This window comes from Microcaecilia unicolor, chromosome 9 (assembly GCF_901765095.1).
Source record: "Microcaecilia unicolor chromosome 9, aMicUni1.1, whole genome shotgun sequence".
In the NCBI taxonomy this organism is placed as follows: Eukaryota; Metazoa; Chordata; class Amphibia; order Gymnophiona; family Siphonopidae; genus Microcaecilia; species Microcaecilia unicolor.
The window spans coordinates 19553182-19572786 of NC_044039.1; the positions used below are offsets into that span (position 1 = coordinate 19553182).

Sequence of the window (19605 nt, forward strand, 5' to 3'; positions counted from 1 at the left end):
ATCCATTATGTAGAGACAAAGGGGGGCTACTTTTTCAGTGCAAGGGCCCGCGTTATGGAATAAATTGCCTGGATTTCTTCGATTGTGTCCATCGATTTAACAGCTTAAGACATTTTGCTCATGCCTTTTAGTGTGGTTATCTGGAATCTTGTGTTTTGTATATGTCAATGACTATGTAATTTTTTTTTTTTTTTTTTTTAAATTGTGAACCACTGCATGAGATAAATCTGTATGCACTATGTCAATATTTGTTGTGGGTATCCTGAAAACCTAAGCAAGCCCTGAGGACTGGGTTGAGAATACCATTTTACCTATTCCTAATGTACTCGTACCTCTCTTTTGTATAAAGTTATAAATATAAGAATAAGACCTTTTCAAATGAGCGAGTTATTGGGATCCAGTGCAGTTCTTTAGGCAAAGAGAAAGCTCTTTCTTCCCTTCCCCCCCCCCCCCCCGTACTATTTTTTTTTATATATATATATATTTGTAGTTGTGGTTTAGTGGTGATTTTCTTGGGTAAACCTGTATTAGAGGGAGTTAAAATCTGAGTGAAATTATTAAAGCAGAGAGTTACCTGATGCTAGGGTCAGGGGTGTGCTGGTAAATTTTTAATGACGGGCTCTCTCTCCGGGCATAGCCAGCCCTGAAATTTGGGGGGGGGGGGGGGGGAATACATGCCTCTCTCTCCCCTCCCTTGTGCGGGCACGCTAGGAATACTTTTGCCGAGCCTCACCAGCCAATAAATGGACTGCCACCATTCTCTGCTGCTTGTTTCTGGCTCTGAGTAGCATGATGGAACCTTCTTGCGCTTGCATGAAAAGTCCCAGCCTGATGCTCAGAGTCAGAAACAAGGCGCAGGGAGCAGCAGCAGTCTATTTACTTGGCTGGTGGGGCCAGCATCACTGCCAGCAAAGTAAAAGAGAGTTCAGGAGGGGGCCCAAGCCTACATTTTGGGAGTCAGTTGTTAAAGTAGCCATGGGGAGACCTACTTTAACAACTGGCTCCCAAAATTCTTAAAAACTTAAACGGCTCTCGCAAGCCCTTGAGAGCCCGCTCCAGCATACCACTGGCTAGGGTCCACCTTGAGGGTCAGCACTTAAGAAAAAGATCTAGGTGTCATCGTAGATAATGCGCTGAAATCTTCTGCTTAGTATGCGGTGGCGGCGGCCAAAAAGGAAAACAGGATGCTAGGCCGAAAATACTACAATGACTCTATCGCTCCATGGTGCAACTGCACCTTGAGCATTGCGTTCAGTTCTGGTCATTGTATCTCAAAAAAGATATAGTGGAATTAGAAAAGGTTCAAAGAAGAGCAACCAAAAATGATAAATGGGATGGAACTCCTCTCGTATGAGGAAAGCCTGAAGGAGGTTAGGGCTCTTCAGCTTGGGAAAGAGACAGATGAGGGGAGATATGATCAAGGTCTACAAAATACTCGGTGGGGTAGAACAAGTAGAAGTAAATCGATTTTTTTTACTCGTTCCAAAGTACAAAGACTAGGGGACACAAAGAAGTTACACGGATACTTTTAAAACAAATAGGAGGAAATATTTTTGCACTCAAGGAATAGTTCTTTGCCGGATGTGGTAACGGCGGTTAGCTTATCTAGGTTTAAAAAAAAAAAAAAAGGTTTTGAGAAGATCCTGGAGGAAAAGTCCATAATCTGCTACTGAGACAGACATGGAGAAGCAACTACTTGCCCTGGGATTTGTAGTACAGAGTGCCCAATTTGCACACACAATTTACTTGAACAAGCTAATTAGCACCAATTGGCACTAATTAGATATAATTGGCATTGTGGAAAAACAAGCAGATCGGTATATTATCAAAAAAAGCTTTATTGAAGATACCGTGTATAAGACAAATGCCCGACACAGGCCATGTTTCGCCCAACGATAGGGCTGCGTCAGGGGCTAGTCTGTATCTTTCTTAAATAAGAGCGGAAAACAGCCCTTGTTAGTAGACTATTTATTATCTGGCGTCACGCAGGATATGCTATTTTGAGCTGCTCATGCTGGTTTTTTATGAAGCAAATTCCTTGTACTCTTGTCCTGTTATATTATTTAATAGCGCTCTTATTTAAGAAAGATACAGAGTAGCCCCTGACGCAGCCCTATCATTGGGCGAAACACGGCCTGTGTCGGGCATTTGTCTTATACACGGTATCTTCAATAAAGTTTTTTTGGGGATATTATACTGATCTGCTTGTTTGTTTTCCACGTTGGATTTTACAGATCGGTTGCCTTACTGTTTTCTGGGATATAATTGGCATTTACATGCCTAAAATTTACATATGATGTCGGGGGGGGGGGGGGGGGGGGGCGCAGAAATGGGAGGGTCATGGAATTAATGGGACGTTCATTAACATCAGTGCACGTTGTTACAGAATAACGGGGATACCCACCTAACATAGGTGCATATATTTGCACCACGTTTCAGTTGTTGAAAATGACCGTGCTAGGCATGATTCCCGGACGTGCTATTGTATAAACCGTGCCTAATGTTAAGCTCGGCTCATAGAATAGTGATTTTTTTTAAGTTGATTTTTTTTGGTGTCATATACAGAATCCGGCACTACATGTCAAACACTTACAACAGCCCCTTGGAAAGCAGACATTTAGTACCCCAATAAGTACACCTCAAAATGCATGAAAGTTACAGATGCACCGTATAACGGAAAAAAAAAAGTCTTACCTACAAACAACAGTGTAAAGACTACAACAAGCTGGTAGACTGCGTGACCTAATATATTCTTCATCATTGTGCGAGAGATGAGAGGTTTATTTCGACCGTAAGGTCTTCGTAGCAGGAGAGACTCAGTGGGTGGTTCAGTTGCCAAAGCAAGAGAAGCAAACGTGTCCATTATTAAATTAACCCATAACATCTGTACAGCTTTAAGTGGCGAGTCCTATAAAAATACAGTTTACAACAGTTTGTGTTAGTAAATGGTTTCAAGACAAACATCTCTAAACAATTTAACGCAGTAAGGCGCGACACTGAACTGCCTAGAAATACTGCATTTAAATTCATTTGAATTTACTTAGAAGTATTTCACTAGAAATGCAGTCGTCATGTTTGTATCTCAGTTCCTAGAAGCCTACTTAATCAGTGGCATTTTCCTTACTCCTTTACTCTAAATTAGGAGGGCTTCTATTCCACAATATCCATAACAAAAAAAAATGCTTTCAGTGTAAATTATAATCAATACGTTGAGTTCCGTTTATATTACTGCACATAAATTAAATCTCATTGTGTAATGAATTTATATTATTCCTGGATCCTATAAAAAAAAAAAAAAAGAGAAAAGGTAGCGAACTCTGCCTTTATCCAGGATAGAATAAAATTATTAAAGTCTGCAAAAGTGCTTACAGTTCAAAAGAAACAGCATAGCATGAAAAAAAGTATAAAAATGCTTTTTTCAATTGATTTGGTCTGAAATGTGGTAACTACCGCTGATGCATTCCCTACTAATTAAAATAGCTTTGACATCTTAACTGGAGGCTGCTGTGAAGGGCCCCGATGTGCTTGAGTGCTCTCTACGGCACTGAAAAGAAATGAAATGATCTGACAGTTGGATCCATGGTCACACTGACAGGGGGGAGGGGGGGTACACATATGAAGCGGACTTAGGGGAAGATGTCCATAATGAATGCAAGGATTTCCCCTAGTTGAGTGAAACTGTTTAATTTTGTCTGGTTCAGATAGCACGTGTTGCAATGGAGAGTAGATGCTTTTGGGTTAATAGGGGCCTCTAACGAGGGATGGGGAATGGGACTATCCCATCTTCTTTTCCCTCTCAAACTATAATAATGGGAAGGGGGGAGGGGAACCTGAAGAAAGCATTGTTTTGTTTGTCGTCATTACTTTCCCTAGCCAACACTGAATAGAAGGTAGACAGCTTTTTAAACATGGGAAATTATAGTTTTATAAATGTTAAACTCACAACATATGGCAAGTATGAAGGAGGAGTGGCCTAGTGGTTAGGGTGGTGGACTTTGGTCCTGGGGAACTGAGGAACTGAGCTTGATTCCCACTTCAGGCACAGGCAGCTCCTTGTGACTCTGGGCAAGTCACTTAACCCTCCATTGCCCCATGTAAGCCGCATTGAGCCTGCCATGAGTGGGAAAGCGCGGGGTACAAATGTAACAAAAATAAAATAGATACTATTGGAGATTCTACATGGAATGTTGCTACTATTGGAGATTCTACTTGGAATGTTGCTATTCCACTAGCAACATTCCATGTAGAAGGCTGCGCAGGCTTCTGTTTCTGTAAGTCTGATGTCCTGCACATACGTGCAGGACGTCAGACTCACAGAAGCAGAAGCCTGCGCGGCCACATTGGTGATCTGCAAGGGCTGACTTCTACATGGAATGTTGCTAGTGGAATGGCAACATTCCATGTAGAATCTCAAATAGTAGCAACAGTGGAGGAGTGGCCTAGTGGTTAGGGTGGTGGACTTTGGTCCTGGGGAACTGAGGAGCTGAGTTCGATTCCCACTTCAGGCACAGGCAGCTCCTTGTGACTCTGGGCAAGTCACTTAACCCTCCATTGCCCCATGTAAGCCGCATTGAGCCTGCCATGAGTGGGAAAGCGCAGGGTACAAATGTAACAAAAATAAAATAGATACTATTGGAGATTCTACATGGAATGTTGCTACTATTGGAGATTCTACTTGGAATGTTGCTATTCCACTAGCAACATTCCATGTAGAAGGCTGCGCAGGCTTCTGTTTCTGTAAGTCTGATGTCCTGCACATACGTGCAGGACGTCAGACTCACAGAAGCAGAAGCCTGCGCGGCCACATTGGTGATCTGCAAGGGCTGACTTCTACATGGAATGTTGCTAGTGGAATGGCAACATTCCATGTAGAATCTCAAATAGTAGCAACAGTGGAGGAGTGGCCTAGTGGTTAGGGTGGTGGACTTTGGTCCTGGGGAACTGAGTTCAATTCCCACTTCAGGCACAGGCAGCTCCTTGTGACTCAGGGCAAATCACTTAACCCTCCATTGCCCCATGTAAGCCGCATTGAGCCTGCCATGAGTGGGAAAGTGCGGGGTACAAATGTAACAAAAATAAAAAAAGTATTATTCACACTAGTAACTTTGAACAAATCTCTTATTAGAAAGAGGAAAGGAATTGAGGGATCCAGTGAATTTCATTCTGTCATGCACCAGGTGATACAATCCAGCGAGAGACCAAAACACCCCCCCCCCCCGGTACCTTTCTGAAGACCATACTAATTACCAGTGGCGTAGCCAAAGGTGGGCCCAAGGCCCACCCACTTTGGGCTCAGGCCCACCCAGTAGCAGCACACCTATGATGTGGCTTGCAGAGATCCCCAAGCCCCACCAGCCGAAAACTCCCAACAACTGTCCCTCCTGCATACCTTGTGAATGGTAGATCTTCGCCTGCAGTGACATACATACTGCTCGCACCGGCCCCACAGCCTCCCCTCTGACGTATTTCCTGCCTATGTGGAAACAGGAAGCTGCATCAGAGGGAAGGGTGTGGGGCCAACATGAGCAGTGTGTATTAGTTGCTGCTCACTGCCAATGAAAATCTGCTATTTAAAAGGTATGAGGGGGATGTTTGAAAGACCGTATGGCTTGCAGGCAAGAGAGGGAGAGACCAAATCACTTGTGGGCATAGGAGCCGACTCTGTGGGTGCTTGAGCACCCCCAATATTGAGAAAATTCCTTGTATGTGTCCAGAGAAGAGTTATTTCCACTGGGCTTAGCACCCCCAATAATTTTGAAAAGTTGGCTCCAGTATTGGGTGTCTGGCTACGGCCCTGCTAATGACCACGTTGAAGACTTGGAAAGGGGGGAGAACAGCAGATCAGGAGGTCAGGGATGACAGACATTGGAGGAGAAAGACAGTGAAGGAGCCTGGAGGTGGCAAGGAATGAAAAAGATCTTTTTAAACCATATCATATCCATACAAAGCAGCAGATTAAATAACTATGGTCACCCTGGTTACCCGAAACGGAACAAGCACTTACTTGTGTAATGCATGCTCCTGTGAAAGCAACGATTACTGCAACTACATTGACAGTGAGCTGGAACTGAAGGAATTTGGAGATACTGTCATATACATTTCGGCCCCACATCACAGCTTTAACAATACTTGAAAAGTTGTCATCTGTGAGAATAATGTCTGAAGCTTCTTTTGCTACATCTGTTCCAGCAATGCCCTATAAAAAGAGCAGTAACACTATCAACCTGTTACAATGTATCTACACTGGATTTTGTTCTTTTTTTTTAAATTATATACTTGTCAGTGTTACAAACATCAGGAATGAAAAAAGGGCACATGGACTCCACCCAAACATATAAATGGCGAGTGTCGTACTCACTCGCAAATGCGCAGTAGAGACCCTCTCTGTCCCACCCCCGCGTCAATATGTTATGATGGGGGCGGAACAGAGAGGGTCTTACTGCGCATTTGCGAGGGACGAAATCGCCGTCGCTAACGCTCCCCCCACCCGGCCCTCGCTCCGCTATTGAAACAGCGAGGGAACGCAGCACACAGCTCTGCTTCTTCTCTGCCTGTGTCCCGCCCTCGACGACGTTACATCACACGAGGGCGGGACACAGGCAGAGAAGAAGAAGGAAGGCCGACGGCAGCTCAGCAGAGCTGTGTGCTGCGTTCCCTCGCTGTTTCAATAGCGGAGCAAGGGCCCGGGCCGGATGGAGGGGTGGCGGCGACTCAGGGGAGGCGAGCTCAGCGGCGGGGGGGCCTTCAACCCCCCCCCCCTTTTCCTATACGAGCCCGTTTTTACGGGCTCAACGGCTAGTATCTCTATATATTGCCTCACTAAATAGCAAATTCAATTCAGCAGAGAGCCCAGCAAGCATTAAATCAGAAAACAAAGTCAAAGAAACAAGCAGGAACCCTCTGCAAAAAAAAAAAAATTGTTAAACCTACAATTAAAATAAGGCAGTAACATGATTCATCATGAAAAACAAATTTACTAATTCATTTGCCAATCCTCCCCCATATCCATGTGTCATTGGGCAGTCAGAGCAGTGCTGGCATTAGGGGGGGGGGGGTGGCAGCAAACAGAGCAATTGTCCTAGACCCCCATAACTAAAGGAGCCCCCCAAACCTGCCTCAAGCTAAAGATGGCATTGGCTGAAGACCAGCTTTGGGGCCCCCTCCCCAGCTTCTGCCTCGGGCCCCCGAATGTCTAACACCCAGCCCTGTCTGGGGGAGAAAGCAGCGATATATTAGCCACTGTAGCAGGCCCAAATGATACATCTGTAAAACAATTCTTAACTTACCCTCAATTATAAAGGAAGAGTTTAAATACCACACACACAAACCTCTGATTAGACAAACACTAAACAAGACAAATCTGTTCTTTACCATTGCAAATCCAACGTCAGCTTTCTTGAGTGCAGGACCATCATTGGTACCATCACCAGTGACTGCTACAACCTGCCTTTGTTCAGACACAGTACTGTCAATTATACCTAAGAAGAACAAAACATCTCTTTTCATAAAAGGACACACACAAAAAAATTTAACTCATTTCAAATATATTAACAGAATTCAACCCGCATCAGTTTAAGCGAGATTTCCATCTTTACAAAAACCCAGGAAATGTGTCGCTGAAAAAAAAAATTGGTGCTCTAATATAAAATGAACTATATTAAGTAGTTAAGGCTACCGCCACAAATCATGCAAAGTGATTTATCATTCCAAAAAAGCGACATTTTCTTCTTGGTTCATAGGTGCTCATCTGCTATGTTGATCAAAACACTATAGGAATACTTAAGAAAACCTAATGAACATTTTATACACTATCTCCCGGATTCTATATAGCGTGCCTAGAGATACGCACTGAAATCAAAGCGTATTCTATAACAATGTGCGTAACTTAATTGTCTTAACAAGCTAATCAGCGTTGATAACAGTTCTTAACAAGCAATGATGAGTGCTAATTGAAAACAGTGGCGTAGCTACTATGGGGCCCACGGGGGCCTGGGCCCCCGTAGATTTGGCCCTGGACTCCCCTGCCGACGACCCTCTCAACCCCCCCTCCCGCCACCAACCCGCCATCTGCTACCTCTGCTGGCGGGGGACCCCAACCCCGCCAGCCGAAGTCTTCTTCCTTCGTTTTGTTTCAGAGTCTGACGTCCTGCACGTTGACGTCAGACTCGCAGAAACAGAACGAAGCCCTGCAGATCGCAAGGCTTCGTTCAGACTCAGAAACAAAACGAAGGAAGACGACTTTGGCTGGCAGGGGTTGGGGTCCCCCGCCAGCAAAAGTAGCAGACGGCGACAGCGGGTTGGCGTCAGCAGGGGGAGGGGGTCAAAGTTGTTGGTGGTGGTGCTGGCGGCGGCGGGGGGGGGCAAAAATGTGTCCCCTCACCTCGGACCCCCCTCCCGCTGAAGTCTGCCTACGCCCCTGATTGAAAATAATTAGAATTTATTCACACAACTCGCTAAGCACATTCTGTAATGCAGTGTGCCTAAGTTCTTATGTGCGCAGGCAAAAAGGGGCATTATAGGCGGGGAAATGGGCATTTCATGGGCAGTCCAAAATACATGAACATAGTACATGGCCCAGCACGCCTAAATCTACGCACCGGGATTTACGCCACGTTTTCAATGGTGTAAACGGAGGCGCATAGTTTTAGGCGCTGAGATATCAACTAAGTGTATTCTATATACTGTGCCTAAATCTAGGCATTGCTTATAGAATATGCTTAGTCGGCATTCTATACTGTTTTTTTAGGCGCCATATATAGAATCTCTCCCTATATGTTACCGTTTCACAAACCTGTATTTATTACTAAATAGGTTGTCTAACTTTATGAAAAAGTAAGTTACCTTTCACCAGTGTGTGCTTATCAGTAGGGGAAGACCTCGCAAGCACACGAAGCTTAGGCCAAATCTTGTCAATACGTTCCTGCTCAATCTGTAAAAGAACAGGTTACGTATTGTGAAACCTACTGTATAAGACAATGGAAAAGCACATTATCAAAAGGGAGAAATCAATTTACCTCTCCTTTTTCGTTGCGTATTCGCCTATTGAATTCTTTGCCCTCTACACAAAGGAAATCCTCTCCGGGATGCAAAATGCCACATTTGGTTGCAATGGCACGGGCTGTATTTATATTATCGCCAGTAACCATACGTACAGTGATTCCAGCACGTTGGCATTTTCTAATCGCATCTGGCACCTGTCCAAAAGTATAACTTGATTTTAAAATTTTAATACACTGCCAACATAATATTCACAAGACCATATGCATCATTCCGGTGTTCCCCACAGTACATCACAACAACAACAAAAGACCTTCAAATGAGTCAAGAAACAGACTATGAAAATATAAAACAGTATAAAAAAAAAGTCAAACTGCAGCTCTTTCATTTTAGGCCTTAGAAGAAAATCATTTTCTTACCTCAGGCCTAACAGGATCCTCAATTCCTACAACTGCGAGACATGTAAGACCAGTGACGATATCGCTTTCAGTATCCCAGTCAGGTTCGTATTCTCCAACTGGAAAATCTCTATAGGCCAGGCATATCGTTCGGAGGCCTTCAGACGCCATAGGCTCAATTACTCTCTTTACCATATCATCACGATCCCTTGGTCTAAATACTTTAGCCTCACCGTTAGCATTCAGGATTTTGTAGCACCTGTGGGGGGAGGGGGGGGGAGTACACATACATTTTTAGTACAAACCTACAACATTGGAAAAATCGAAGGGGGGGCGGGGTGGGGAAGTTAGCATGCCTTTCCCCCCTCAACGTGTAGGTCGGCAACCAAACAAGCAGCAAAGCTCTCCTTTGGCGCACAAGTATAAATTTTGCAGTACTGAATACTGAGCAGATCTGCTTTGTGTGGTCTGTTTCCACTCTTGATCTTATACAAGAGATCTGAGAAATGCATGGGGTAAGAGGTGCATCTATGTCCATTTTTCCTTAATTTGTGATTTTTTATTAATGCTTTCATCTTTCCTCCCATTCTATTAGTCCTAAATTTTCTTGCCATCACCTTGAGCAACTAAAATAGTCAATCTTTTCTATATTCTACTATTAGCTTTCTCTAGACCAGGGGCGTATCTGAGGTTCAGCGGTAGGGGGGGCAGGGGCTAGAGTGAGGGGGCACATTATAGCCCCCCCCCCCCCCGGCTGCCGCCGCCGACCCCCCCCCCCCGCCGTCACCTACCCCCGCCGAGGTCCGCTTCCTCATGCCTGCGCCTTTTAGTTCAGCTGGCGGGGGACCCCAACCCCCCCCCCCCCCCGCCAGCCCAGCTGAGGTCTTGTTTAAGTTTTTTTCCTCGTGCGTCGTGATGTGCTGTTAAAAGCTGCATCCCTTCCCTTCCAGTTTCGGACAGATTCTGACGTCGCAGCACGTTGGAGTCCTGCACGTACAACGTGCTGCGAGGTCAGACTCCATCCGAAACTGGAAGGGAAGGGATGCAGCTTTTAACAGCACAGCAAAGCACAGCACGAGGAAGAAAACTTAAAGACGACCTCGGCTGGGCTGGCAGGGGTTGGGGTCCCCCGCCAGCTGAAGTAAAAGGCACCGACAGGCAGGAGGAAGCGGACCTCGGCGGGGGTAGGTGACGGCGGAGGAGGGTTGACGGCGGTAGGGGGGTCCAGGGTAAAATCTGCGGGGGCCCAGGCCCCTGTGGCCCCACGCAGATATGCCCCTGCTCTAGACCACTAATCAAAATGCAATTTGCTGTTTTTATAGTTTATTTTGATTTGCTACACCACCCTGCCTAACTAGCAGACCTAGGTAGTTTATACTAATTAAAATATAGGAAAAAAAAAGAAAGGAACTTTGCTCTTATTTCCCCACCCTAACACGAGTTTGCAAATTAGTAATTCTTGCTCCTCAAATAGCACTGGGGGAAATTAGGAATGAGTCATTAATTATGGTTATATAATCCTCCCAGCCTGTCATGTCCTCTCTGTACACATTTACAGTTCTCACCACTGAACGCTTTTTTTCATTTGGCAATGACAAAATTCTTGAGGTACCAAGCAGTTTAGCACACTCTTCCTGCAGGAATCGGCACAGGACCTTAATCTCCCAACCTATTGCACGTTTAGAAAGAAAAATCTTTTCCTGTTTGTGAATAATCTAAAGTCTGTAAACAGAGCACTTGGCTCAAGCTTATTACAGTTGGTAATATCAGGCTGCTCTCACAGGAAACAGGGAGAGTCCAAGAAAGAAAGAAAAAAAAAACTACATTTTGTTGCCTTTTGAACCAGAGGCCTAGCATAGAAAATTTTGACCATCTGGACTATTAAAAAAACAAAACAAAACAAAACGTATTCACAAAAGATTACCGATTCCCTATGAAACTTTCAGATATTTTCCGATAGCTTCTTAGCTGTTCTTCCTGTCACTGGAGTTAAGTAGGAGAGAGAACTTACTCCTCACCGGCCTCCCACTTAGCCATCTATCCCCCCTTCAATCTGTTCAGAACTCTGCTGCACGTCTCATAATCCGCCAGAACCGATATACTCATATCACCCCTCTCCTCAGGTCACTTCACTGGCTTCCAATCAGATACCGCATTCAATTCAAGCTTCTCCTTCTTACCTACAAATGCACTCAGTCTGCTGCCCCTCACTATCTTTCTACCCTCATCTCCCCTTACGTTCCCGCCCGTAACCTCCGTTCACAGGATAAATCCCTCCTCTCAGTACCCTTCTCCACCCCCGCCAACTCCAGGCTCCGCTCATTCTGCCTCGCCTCACCCTATGCTTGGAACAACCTTCCTGAACCCTTACGTCAACCCCCCTCCCTGCCCGTCTTCAAGTCTTTGCTTAAAGCCCACCTCTTCAATGCTGCGTTCGGCACCTAACCCTTACCATTCAGTGAATCCAGACTGCCCCAATTTGACTGCCCCTATCGGACCGACCGTTCACTTGTCTATTAGATTGTAAGCTCTTTGAGCAGGGACTGTCTCTCTTTGTTAAATTGTACAGCGCTGCGTAACCCTAGTAGCACTCTAGAAATGTTAAGTAGTAGTAGTAGTATTACATATAGCAGTGATTTAACCAGAGCTGAGATTGTGATGTCATAATGCCTCATTCCATCAATGCCTAAGAGCCAACCTCATCAGTGATGTCACAATGGCTTGATTGTCCTATATTTGTCTCACTCTTATCTATTAGATTGTAAGCTCTTTGAGCAGGGACTGTCTCTGTTAAATTGTACAGCGCTGCGTAACCCTAGTAGCGCTCTAGAAATGTTAAGTAGTAGTAGTAGTAGTAGAGAACAGCTGATACACAGGACTTTTAGGCAGGATACTAGTATTAAATATGTAGATACTCAAACATTAAAGCTACTTAAGGGAATATTGTTATTGCTTCTGTTGTGTTGTCATATGCTAACTGGGTTTGGTGCTCAAGATTTTCAGGTATGTGATCCTAAGTTTAAGATAAACACACTTTTTGTTTTATACATCTTTCCATGACAAACCAATCTTTTGCATTAATGCTAGAACTAGCCGTTATGCCCGTTAAAACGGGCGAGATTTGCAGCTACCCTCCTCGCCAGGTCGCCGCCGCCCCTCCCCTCCCAGGAGTCACCGGCCCGGGCCCTCTCTTCGCGATTCAACTTACAGCGTCGAAACCGCAGCAGGCAGGTCAGCTGAGCTGCCGTCGGCCTTCCTTCTCTGCCTGTGTCCCGCCCTGGTGTGACATAACGTCGGCGAGGGCGGGACAGAGGCAGGGAAGGCAGGCCGACAGCAGCTCAGCTGATCTGCCTGCTGCGGTTTCGGCGCTGTAAGTTGAATTGCGAAGAGAGGGCCCGGGCCGGGTGGAGGGGGCGGCAGCGGCGGTGACTCCGGTTGGGGGGGGGGAGCGGTAGCGACGTCGGCGGTTCCCTCCCTCCCTCCCCTTCGCGCAGTTCCCCTCTCTGTCCCGCCCCCGTCATCACGTATTGACGCGGGGGCGGGACAGAGAGGGAAAGTCTCTACTGCGAATTTGCGGCTGAGTACGGTCACTCGCAATTTATATATCTGATAATTCTGACCTCTGTTCTAAAAGGAGGAATCTGTTATTCAAACAAAAACATAGCTGTTCTGACATCTTACCAAATGGGCTGTGTGTTCTGAGCATGTTTGTTAAGTAAACCTATTTGAAATTAACTCCATGTTACTCTATTTTTATTTATTTTTTAAACAGTTGCAGCAAGTTTTTTTTTTGTTTGTTTTTTACAGATTTTTAAAAGGGTTGAGGGGCAAACAGAGCAAATGAAGATAAAAGAATACTACAGAATCATCTCGTTATCAATGTGGTTTTTGCAGATAGCTGCTAGGCTACAGGTCATGTTGAGTTCTGTTCATGAAAGCTTCGTGACTGTGGGGAACTAAGATCACGTTTCTTGGTAACCGAGGAACATCACTTGACTATGCTAGCTGATACACTGATCCTTGTTGAGGAGGTCATTGTGATGAGTAAAGTACTTTCCTCATCTATATTAAGGTGTTCTTGATAGGGAGTAAAAAAAAAAAAAAAAAAAAGAGTAACAGCACCTCAACTTACATTCGACAACCTTTTCTATACTTCTCATTAAAATGTAGGGCTTAAGGACTTCTCAAGTGATTACTAATACTTCTCATCCTGGTTTTCTTAAGTTGGCATTTCTATTAGGTTTCTCTGTTTACTTCAGTTCAAAAATTCATTGTTCTTGTTATGATTGAATACCATATTTTTCGGACTATAAGACGCACCGGACCATAAGATGCACCTAGGTTTTAGAGGATGGAAATAGTTAAAAAAAAAAAAATTTTGGCACTATAAGACAAACCTTTTCCCTCCTCTACAACCTAGGTGCTCAGGTGCGTCTTGTCCGAATGTCTCCCATTTCCAGGGTCCGTCTGTCTCCCTTCCTCCCGAGTTCCAGGATCCCCAGCCCTCTCTTCCGCCCACCCTCCCGAGTTCCGAGATCCCCTTCCCTCCTTCTGAGTTCTAAGTAATTTTACCTAGTCGAGGCAGCAGCAGAAGCGAAAACCATGCAGCCTAGGCACGTCGCTCTTCCCTGTTCTGTTTTTCTCAGCTCTGGTCCCGCAGTGGGCGGGACCAGAGCTGAGAAAAACAGAACAGGGAAGAGTGATGTGTCGAGGCTGCATGGTTTTCGCTTCTGCTGCTGCCCCGACTAGGTAAAATTACTTAGAACTCAGAGGGAGGGAAGGGGATCTCGGAGGGAGGGCGGGCAATCTCGGAACTTGGAGGGAGGGCGGGCTATGGATCCCGGAAGTTGAATTTCTCTACATTCTGACTATAAGACACACACCCCCAATTTTCCTCCCAAATTTGGGGGGGGGGGGGGGAAGTGCATCTTATAGTCCGAAAAATACGGTATATGTAATCGATAAGTACTTTATCTATCCTTTAAAACTTATTAGAATGACTATATAGTGATTAAACAATTATGTCATTGCTTAAAATTAAGTGGCAAAACTGAAAAACAGAATATTTTTTAAATTTGCTACAAAGCTGCTGAAGAAATCCATTTCCATAAACTACAGTATACGAGCTCCTTCACAATAAAATTCAGCAATTTCACTATTATAATGCTCTATTACGTATTGTGTCGACATTGTAAGTAGTATACCATAATTTGTATTTGAATATTTTTACTGTAATTGCCTATTGCTCATGTTTGACCTATTCTTACTGTACACCGCATTGAGTGAATTCCTTCAAAAAGGCAGTAAAATCCTAATAAATAAATTTGTGATCACAAAAAAAAGAAAAGAAAAACTAGAGGTAAGAACTTTTTCAACACATATATTAAGGCTATAAAGGGTTAAGCTTTCAGAATACACCGATTTTAAATACTGTACACGTGTAAAGAATAGCCTTCCTGTTGGCTGTTACACCGGGTAGAGAAAGTGGGTAGACATGAATCGATTTTTGCTCTTTCCAAAAATACTAGGACTAGGGGGCACGCAATGACGTTACAAAGTAGTAAATTTAAAACAAATCGGAGAAAATTTCTTCACTCAGCATGTAATTAAACCCTGGAATTCGTTGCCAGAGAAATGTTGTAAAAGCATTTAGCTTAGTGGGGTTTAAAAAAGGTTTGGATAGCTTCCTAAAAGAAAAGTCCATAAGCCATTGTTAAGATGGACTTGGTTTATTTCTAGGATAAGCAGCATAAAATGTATTGTACTGTTTTGGGATCTTGCCAGGTACTTTGTAACCTGGATTGGCCACTGTTGGAAACAGGGTGCTGGGCTTGAAGGACCTTCGGTCTGTCCCTGTATGGCAACATTTACGTGTTTTGGCGAAAAGTGCCTGCATCAGGGGTCTAATGATGGTATCTAGATTGAAGAGAATCAATCATCCAGTGTTGAAAAACACCCTGGGGTTTAAAAAGAAATCTGCTGGAGACTTATGTACATGTCGCCAAACAAAACAATGCAAAAACAAGACTTATCTTTCTAAATATTTCCCACATAAACAAAACCACCGTATTTTGGCAAACAAAACTAGTTCTATAAGGTCTTTCTTGCCTTCAACAAAACCGCCAGTGTTTTTAATTATTTTATTTGGTATTTTCCAGTTTTTTGAGTGTTATCAAGTTTGTTTTGGTCTTCCGTACCAATCGCAGTGCTCTGACATCATCCTTCTATTTTTTGTTTTATTTTATTTTTTAGCTACCTCCACTCTTTTTTTTAGAAAATTGTAGCTCTCAAATTTTTGGCAGGCATTTGCTTGTTTTGTTTCAGTTTGTAACTCATAATTTTTAAATCTAGTTCTTTTATCCAGCAAATACATGCTTGGGATACATTCTACACAGTCACGTTTGGCCGAGAGTTAGCTATACATAAGAGTTTTTTTCAATCTTATTTTTCATTCAATTTTTGCTGTTTGCTTTTTCCTCTCTTTTGGTTTTCAATTTGGTTCCTGTTTCCAACACTCTCCAGGGTCATTTTTAGTTTTTTATTTATTTATTTTATTGCATTTGTACCCCGTGCTTTCCCACTCATAGCAGGTTCAATGCGGCTTACATAGTATATACAGGTACTTATTTGTACCTGGGGCAATGGAGGGTTAAGTGACTTGCCCAGAGTCACAAGGAGCTGCCTGTGCCTGCAGTGGGAATCGAACCCAGTTCCCCAGGACCAAAGTCCACCACTCTAACCACTAGCTGGATGTGCTTCTGTTAATTTTATTGCATTACTTCAGTGGAGGAGTGGCCTAGTGGTTAGAGTGGTGGACTTTAGTCCTGGGGAACTGGGTTCGATTCCCACTTCAGGCACAGGCAGCTCCTTGTGACTCTGGGCAAGTCACTTAACCCTCCATTGCCCCAGGTACAAATAAGTACCTTATACAATAAGTAAGCCGCATTGAGCCTGCCATGAGTGGGAAAAGCGCGGGGTACAAATAGAACAAAAAAAAATATGCACCACTGAAACAGTTTATACAACTCAACAATATACACAATATTGATAAAGTTTCTACATTTCATAGGTTGGTCACATTAATGATAATTGTTCCTCAGTTTTATCACGTCTGTGTAGTTACCATCTTGAGTGGAGGAGCAGCCTAGTGGTTAGTGCAGCGAACTTTGATTCCCACTGCAGCTCCTTGTGACTCTGGCAAATCACTTAACCCACCATTGCCCCAGGTACAATAATATGTAAACCGCTTTGAATGTAGTTGCAAAAAAAACCACAGAAAGGTGGTATATCAAGTCCCTTTCCCTTATGTTTAGCCTTTTGTCCTGCACTTTTAATATATTCTGCCCTAAATCATACATCATATAATTGTGTTATATCATTTCTTATAATATTTACCCCATCACAATGCTGCTTATTTTATAATGTATATTAGATTATATCTTTCTGGTGGTCATGTTCTATTTGCTGAAATTATGTACTGTCTTAATTTAGAAGTTCTTATGTTAACCTCATTTGTATTTATTGCATGTTTCCTTTTAGGTGTTATATTGGTTACATCCATTTTATTCTCTGTGTATTTTATATATTCTTACATACATTTTTATGCTGATTTCACATTAGGTATTTGTTATATTTTGTTATACATTATTCTGTCTTATTCAAGCCTTCATGATTGCATTCACATGGTTCTTAAGTTAAATTTATTTAGAAACATTTAAATGGTTCATACGTGGTACTGATTTATGTATTTTTATTTAAGTGTGTGTGAGGCAGGCAGCAACTTCCGCTGAAACACGGTCCCCATCTTGGTGCTTGTTCAATAAAGATTGTGTATGCACTGATCAGCCTACTGGAAGTCACTGTGTTACCCCTACTTGTTTTGTGAGAAAAAGATTTATGCAGCCATCTTGGAGTCACTTGTCTCTTAGATTGTAAGCTCTTTGAGCAGGGACCATCCCTCTTTGTTAAATTGTACAGCGCTGCGTAACCCTAGTAGCGCTTTAGAAATGTTAAGTAGTAGTAGTAGTAATGTCATCTGACCTCCATGCAAGTATGATGTTAAAGATCCCAATAAATGCGCACAGAGTATGTCTTGATCCTTTCACTAATAACGATGGCCCCAATTGTCTTTGTGTAATATTTAATTCACCACCATAAACACACCAAACTTGTCCCTTCCCATCTCAGACACACTGAAAATTCTTGGAGTCACCATTGACCGAAATCTCACACTTGAAAACCATGTGAAAAGATGTTCCACTCAATGTGGAAACTTAAAAGAGTAGGACCCTTCTTCCCAAGAACCATCTTTCGCAACCTGGTATGGTCAATAGTATTGAGTCACCTTGATTATTGCAATGCACTCTACGCTGGTTGTAAAGAACAAATCATTAAGAAACTACAAACTGCCCAGAATACTGCAGCCAGACTCATATTTGGAAAATCAAAATATTAAAGTGCTAAACCCCTAAGGAAAAAGTTACACTGGCTTCCACTTAAGGAACGGATCACGTTCAAGGTATGCTCTCTAGTTCATAAAATCATTCACGGAGATGCCCCAGCCTACATGCTAGACCTAGTAGACTTACCACCCAGGAACGCTAAAAGATCATCCCGCACATTCCTTAACCTGTACTTCCCCAACTGCAAAGGTCTAAAATACAAACTAACCCATGCGTCAAGCTTTTCTTACCTAAGCACGCAGTTTTGGAATGCACTGCCACTCAATCTAAAAACTATTTATGAATTAACCAACTTTCGTAAACCTCTGAAGACCTACCTCTTCAACAAGGCATACCATAACGATCAATAACCGTAAATGTAACACATCTCCATTTTACTTATACTCGGAACTGTTCTCCTCTCACATCTGTCTGTCTATGCTATCACGTCTTCCATATTCTCTATGTAATCACCAACTATTATTTTCCAAGCTGGAATGGCAAATGCCATAACGGTACATTGTAAGCCACATTGAGCCTGCAAATAGGTGGGAAAATGTGGGATACAAATGTAACAAATAAATAAAAATAAATATTTATTGAATTTAGAATTTTATGAATAGTTTTTATACTCCTATGAGAGTTAGGAACTGGATATTTGCAGGAGAGAATTGTGTGGTGTGATCTGGCCATAACTTATGGTCCTCACAAGGACCACTTGAATTTCTTGGCATGTATCATCCAATAAGTAGGCTAAAAATACAGAAGCCAGTTATCACAAGACAGACAGAATGACACACGGAAGAAAATTTTATTTGTAATGCAAAGGCAAAAAATCCCAAACATACCAACAGGTTTATGGGAGACATTATAAACTGCAAGACAACATGCTAACATATTTCCAAACAGTTTCACCAATAGTGAAGAAAGATGTAATCTTACTTTTTAAGAAGGATCTCGGAGGCACCCTTGCTGAACAATCGGAAGCTGCCATCAGAATTTTTCAATACTGTGCTCATGGATTTTCTGACAGAGTTAAAGGTATATACTTTGAACAGAATTTCCTCGGGGATTTCATTTCTTATTTCCTGATAATCCCGTTTTAAATCCAGAAGGAATCCCAGCAAAGCACATTCAGTTTTATTACCAACGTGGCGTGGTAAACCACCTTCTCTCTCAGGAGGCTGTTAGTATAAACGTAAAAAGTTATTGAAATTGACAGATTTGACACCAGTTTTAATGTTTGCCCCCATTAACTGTGCCTTACTGGTGCTACCACCTTCTAGAGAGGGCGATTCAGTTCACGAACATCCAAGTTTTGTCACTGTCGGCTGAGAGGCCAATTACTGATTCAGACATCTTTCTACAAAAAAAAACAGACTAAAACTAACTCATTCAATAGGCCCTCTGCCATAACTGACTTGAGCTGGATTTAAACTGATAACCTAAAGGTAAAGAAATTTAAAATACATCCTCCTGCACTCACCTTTTAATTATTATTAGGTTGATATTCAGTCATCACAGTCGGCTTGTTTTAAGCACCAGCTTTAATGATTAAAAATTTATTTTTTAAAAATCAAATATTAGCGGCTAGTGCTGAATATCTGGATAGACTGAGGAGTGGTGACATCTGCAGAGATATTCAGCACCGCTATCCAGATAACTTAGACTTTTTGCTGGACTAAGTTACGTGCTTCTGTCCAGAAAATTTGTTGCTCTGCCCCAACAGTACCTGGTTACTGCTAAGGCAGATAGGGAAGGGAAAGGGA

The 19605-nt window shown here is 43.0% G+C and overlaps 1 protein-coding gene across 2 annotated transcripts in view; it reads right to left on the reverse strand.

Moving 5' to 3' along the window:
* The window catches only part of ATP2B1 (ATPase plasma membrane Ca2+ transporting 1), a 226354-nt gene that overhangs the window by 44241 nt on the left and 162508 nt on the right, over window positions 1-19605 (reverse strand). For both annotated transcript variants that reach the window (XM_030215571.1, XM_030215572.1), the window contains exons 11-17: window positions 18779-19020; window positions 9417-9654; window positions 9015-9194; window positions 8842-8929; window positions 7372-7478; window positions 6005-6196; window positions 2695-2908 (exon numbers count right to left, since the gene is read on the reverse strand). In XM_030215571.1, the coding sequence (XP_030071431.1) occupies window positions 2695-2908; window positions 6005-6196; window positions 7372-7478; window positions 8842-8929; window positions 9015-9194; window positions 9417-9654; window positions 18779-19020 (1261 nt within the window). The remainder of the gene's footprint in view (window positions 1-2694; window positions 2909-6004; window positions 6197-7371; window positions 7479-8841; window positions 8930-9014; window positions 9195-9416; window positions 9655-18778; window positions 19021-19605) is intronic.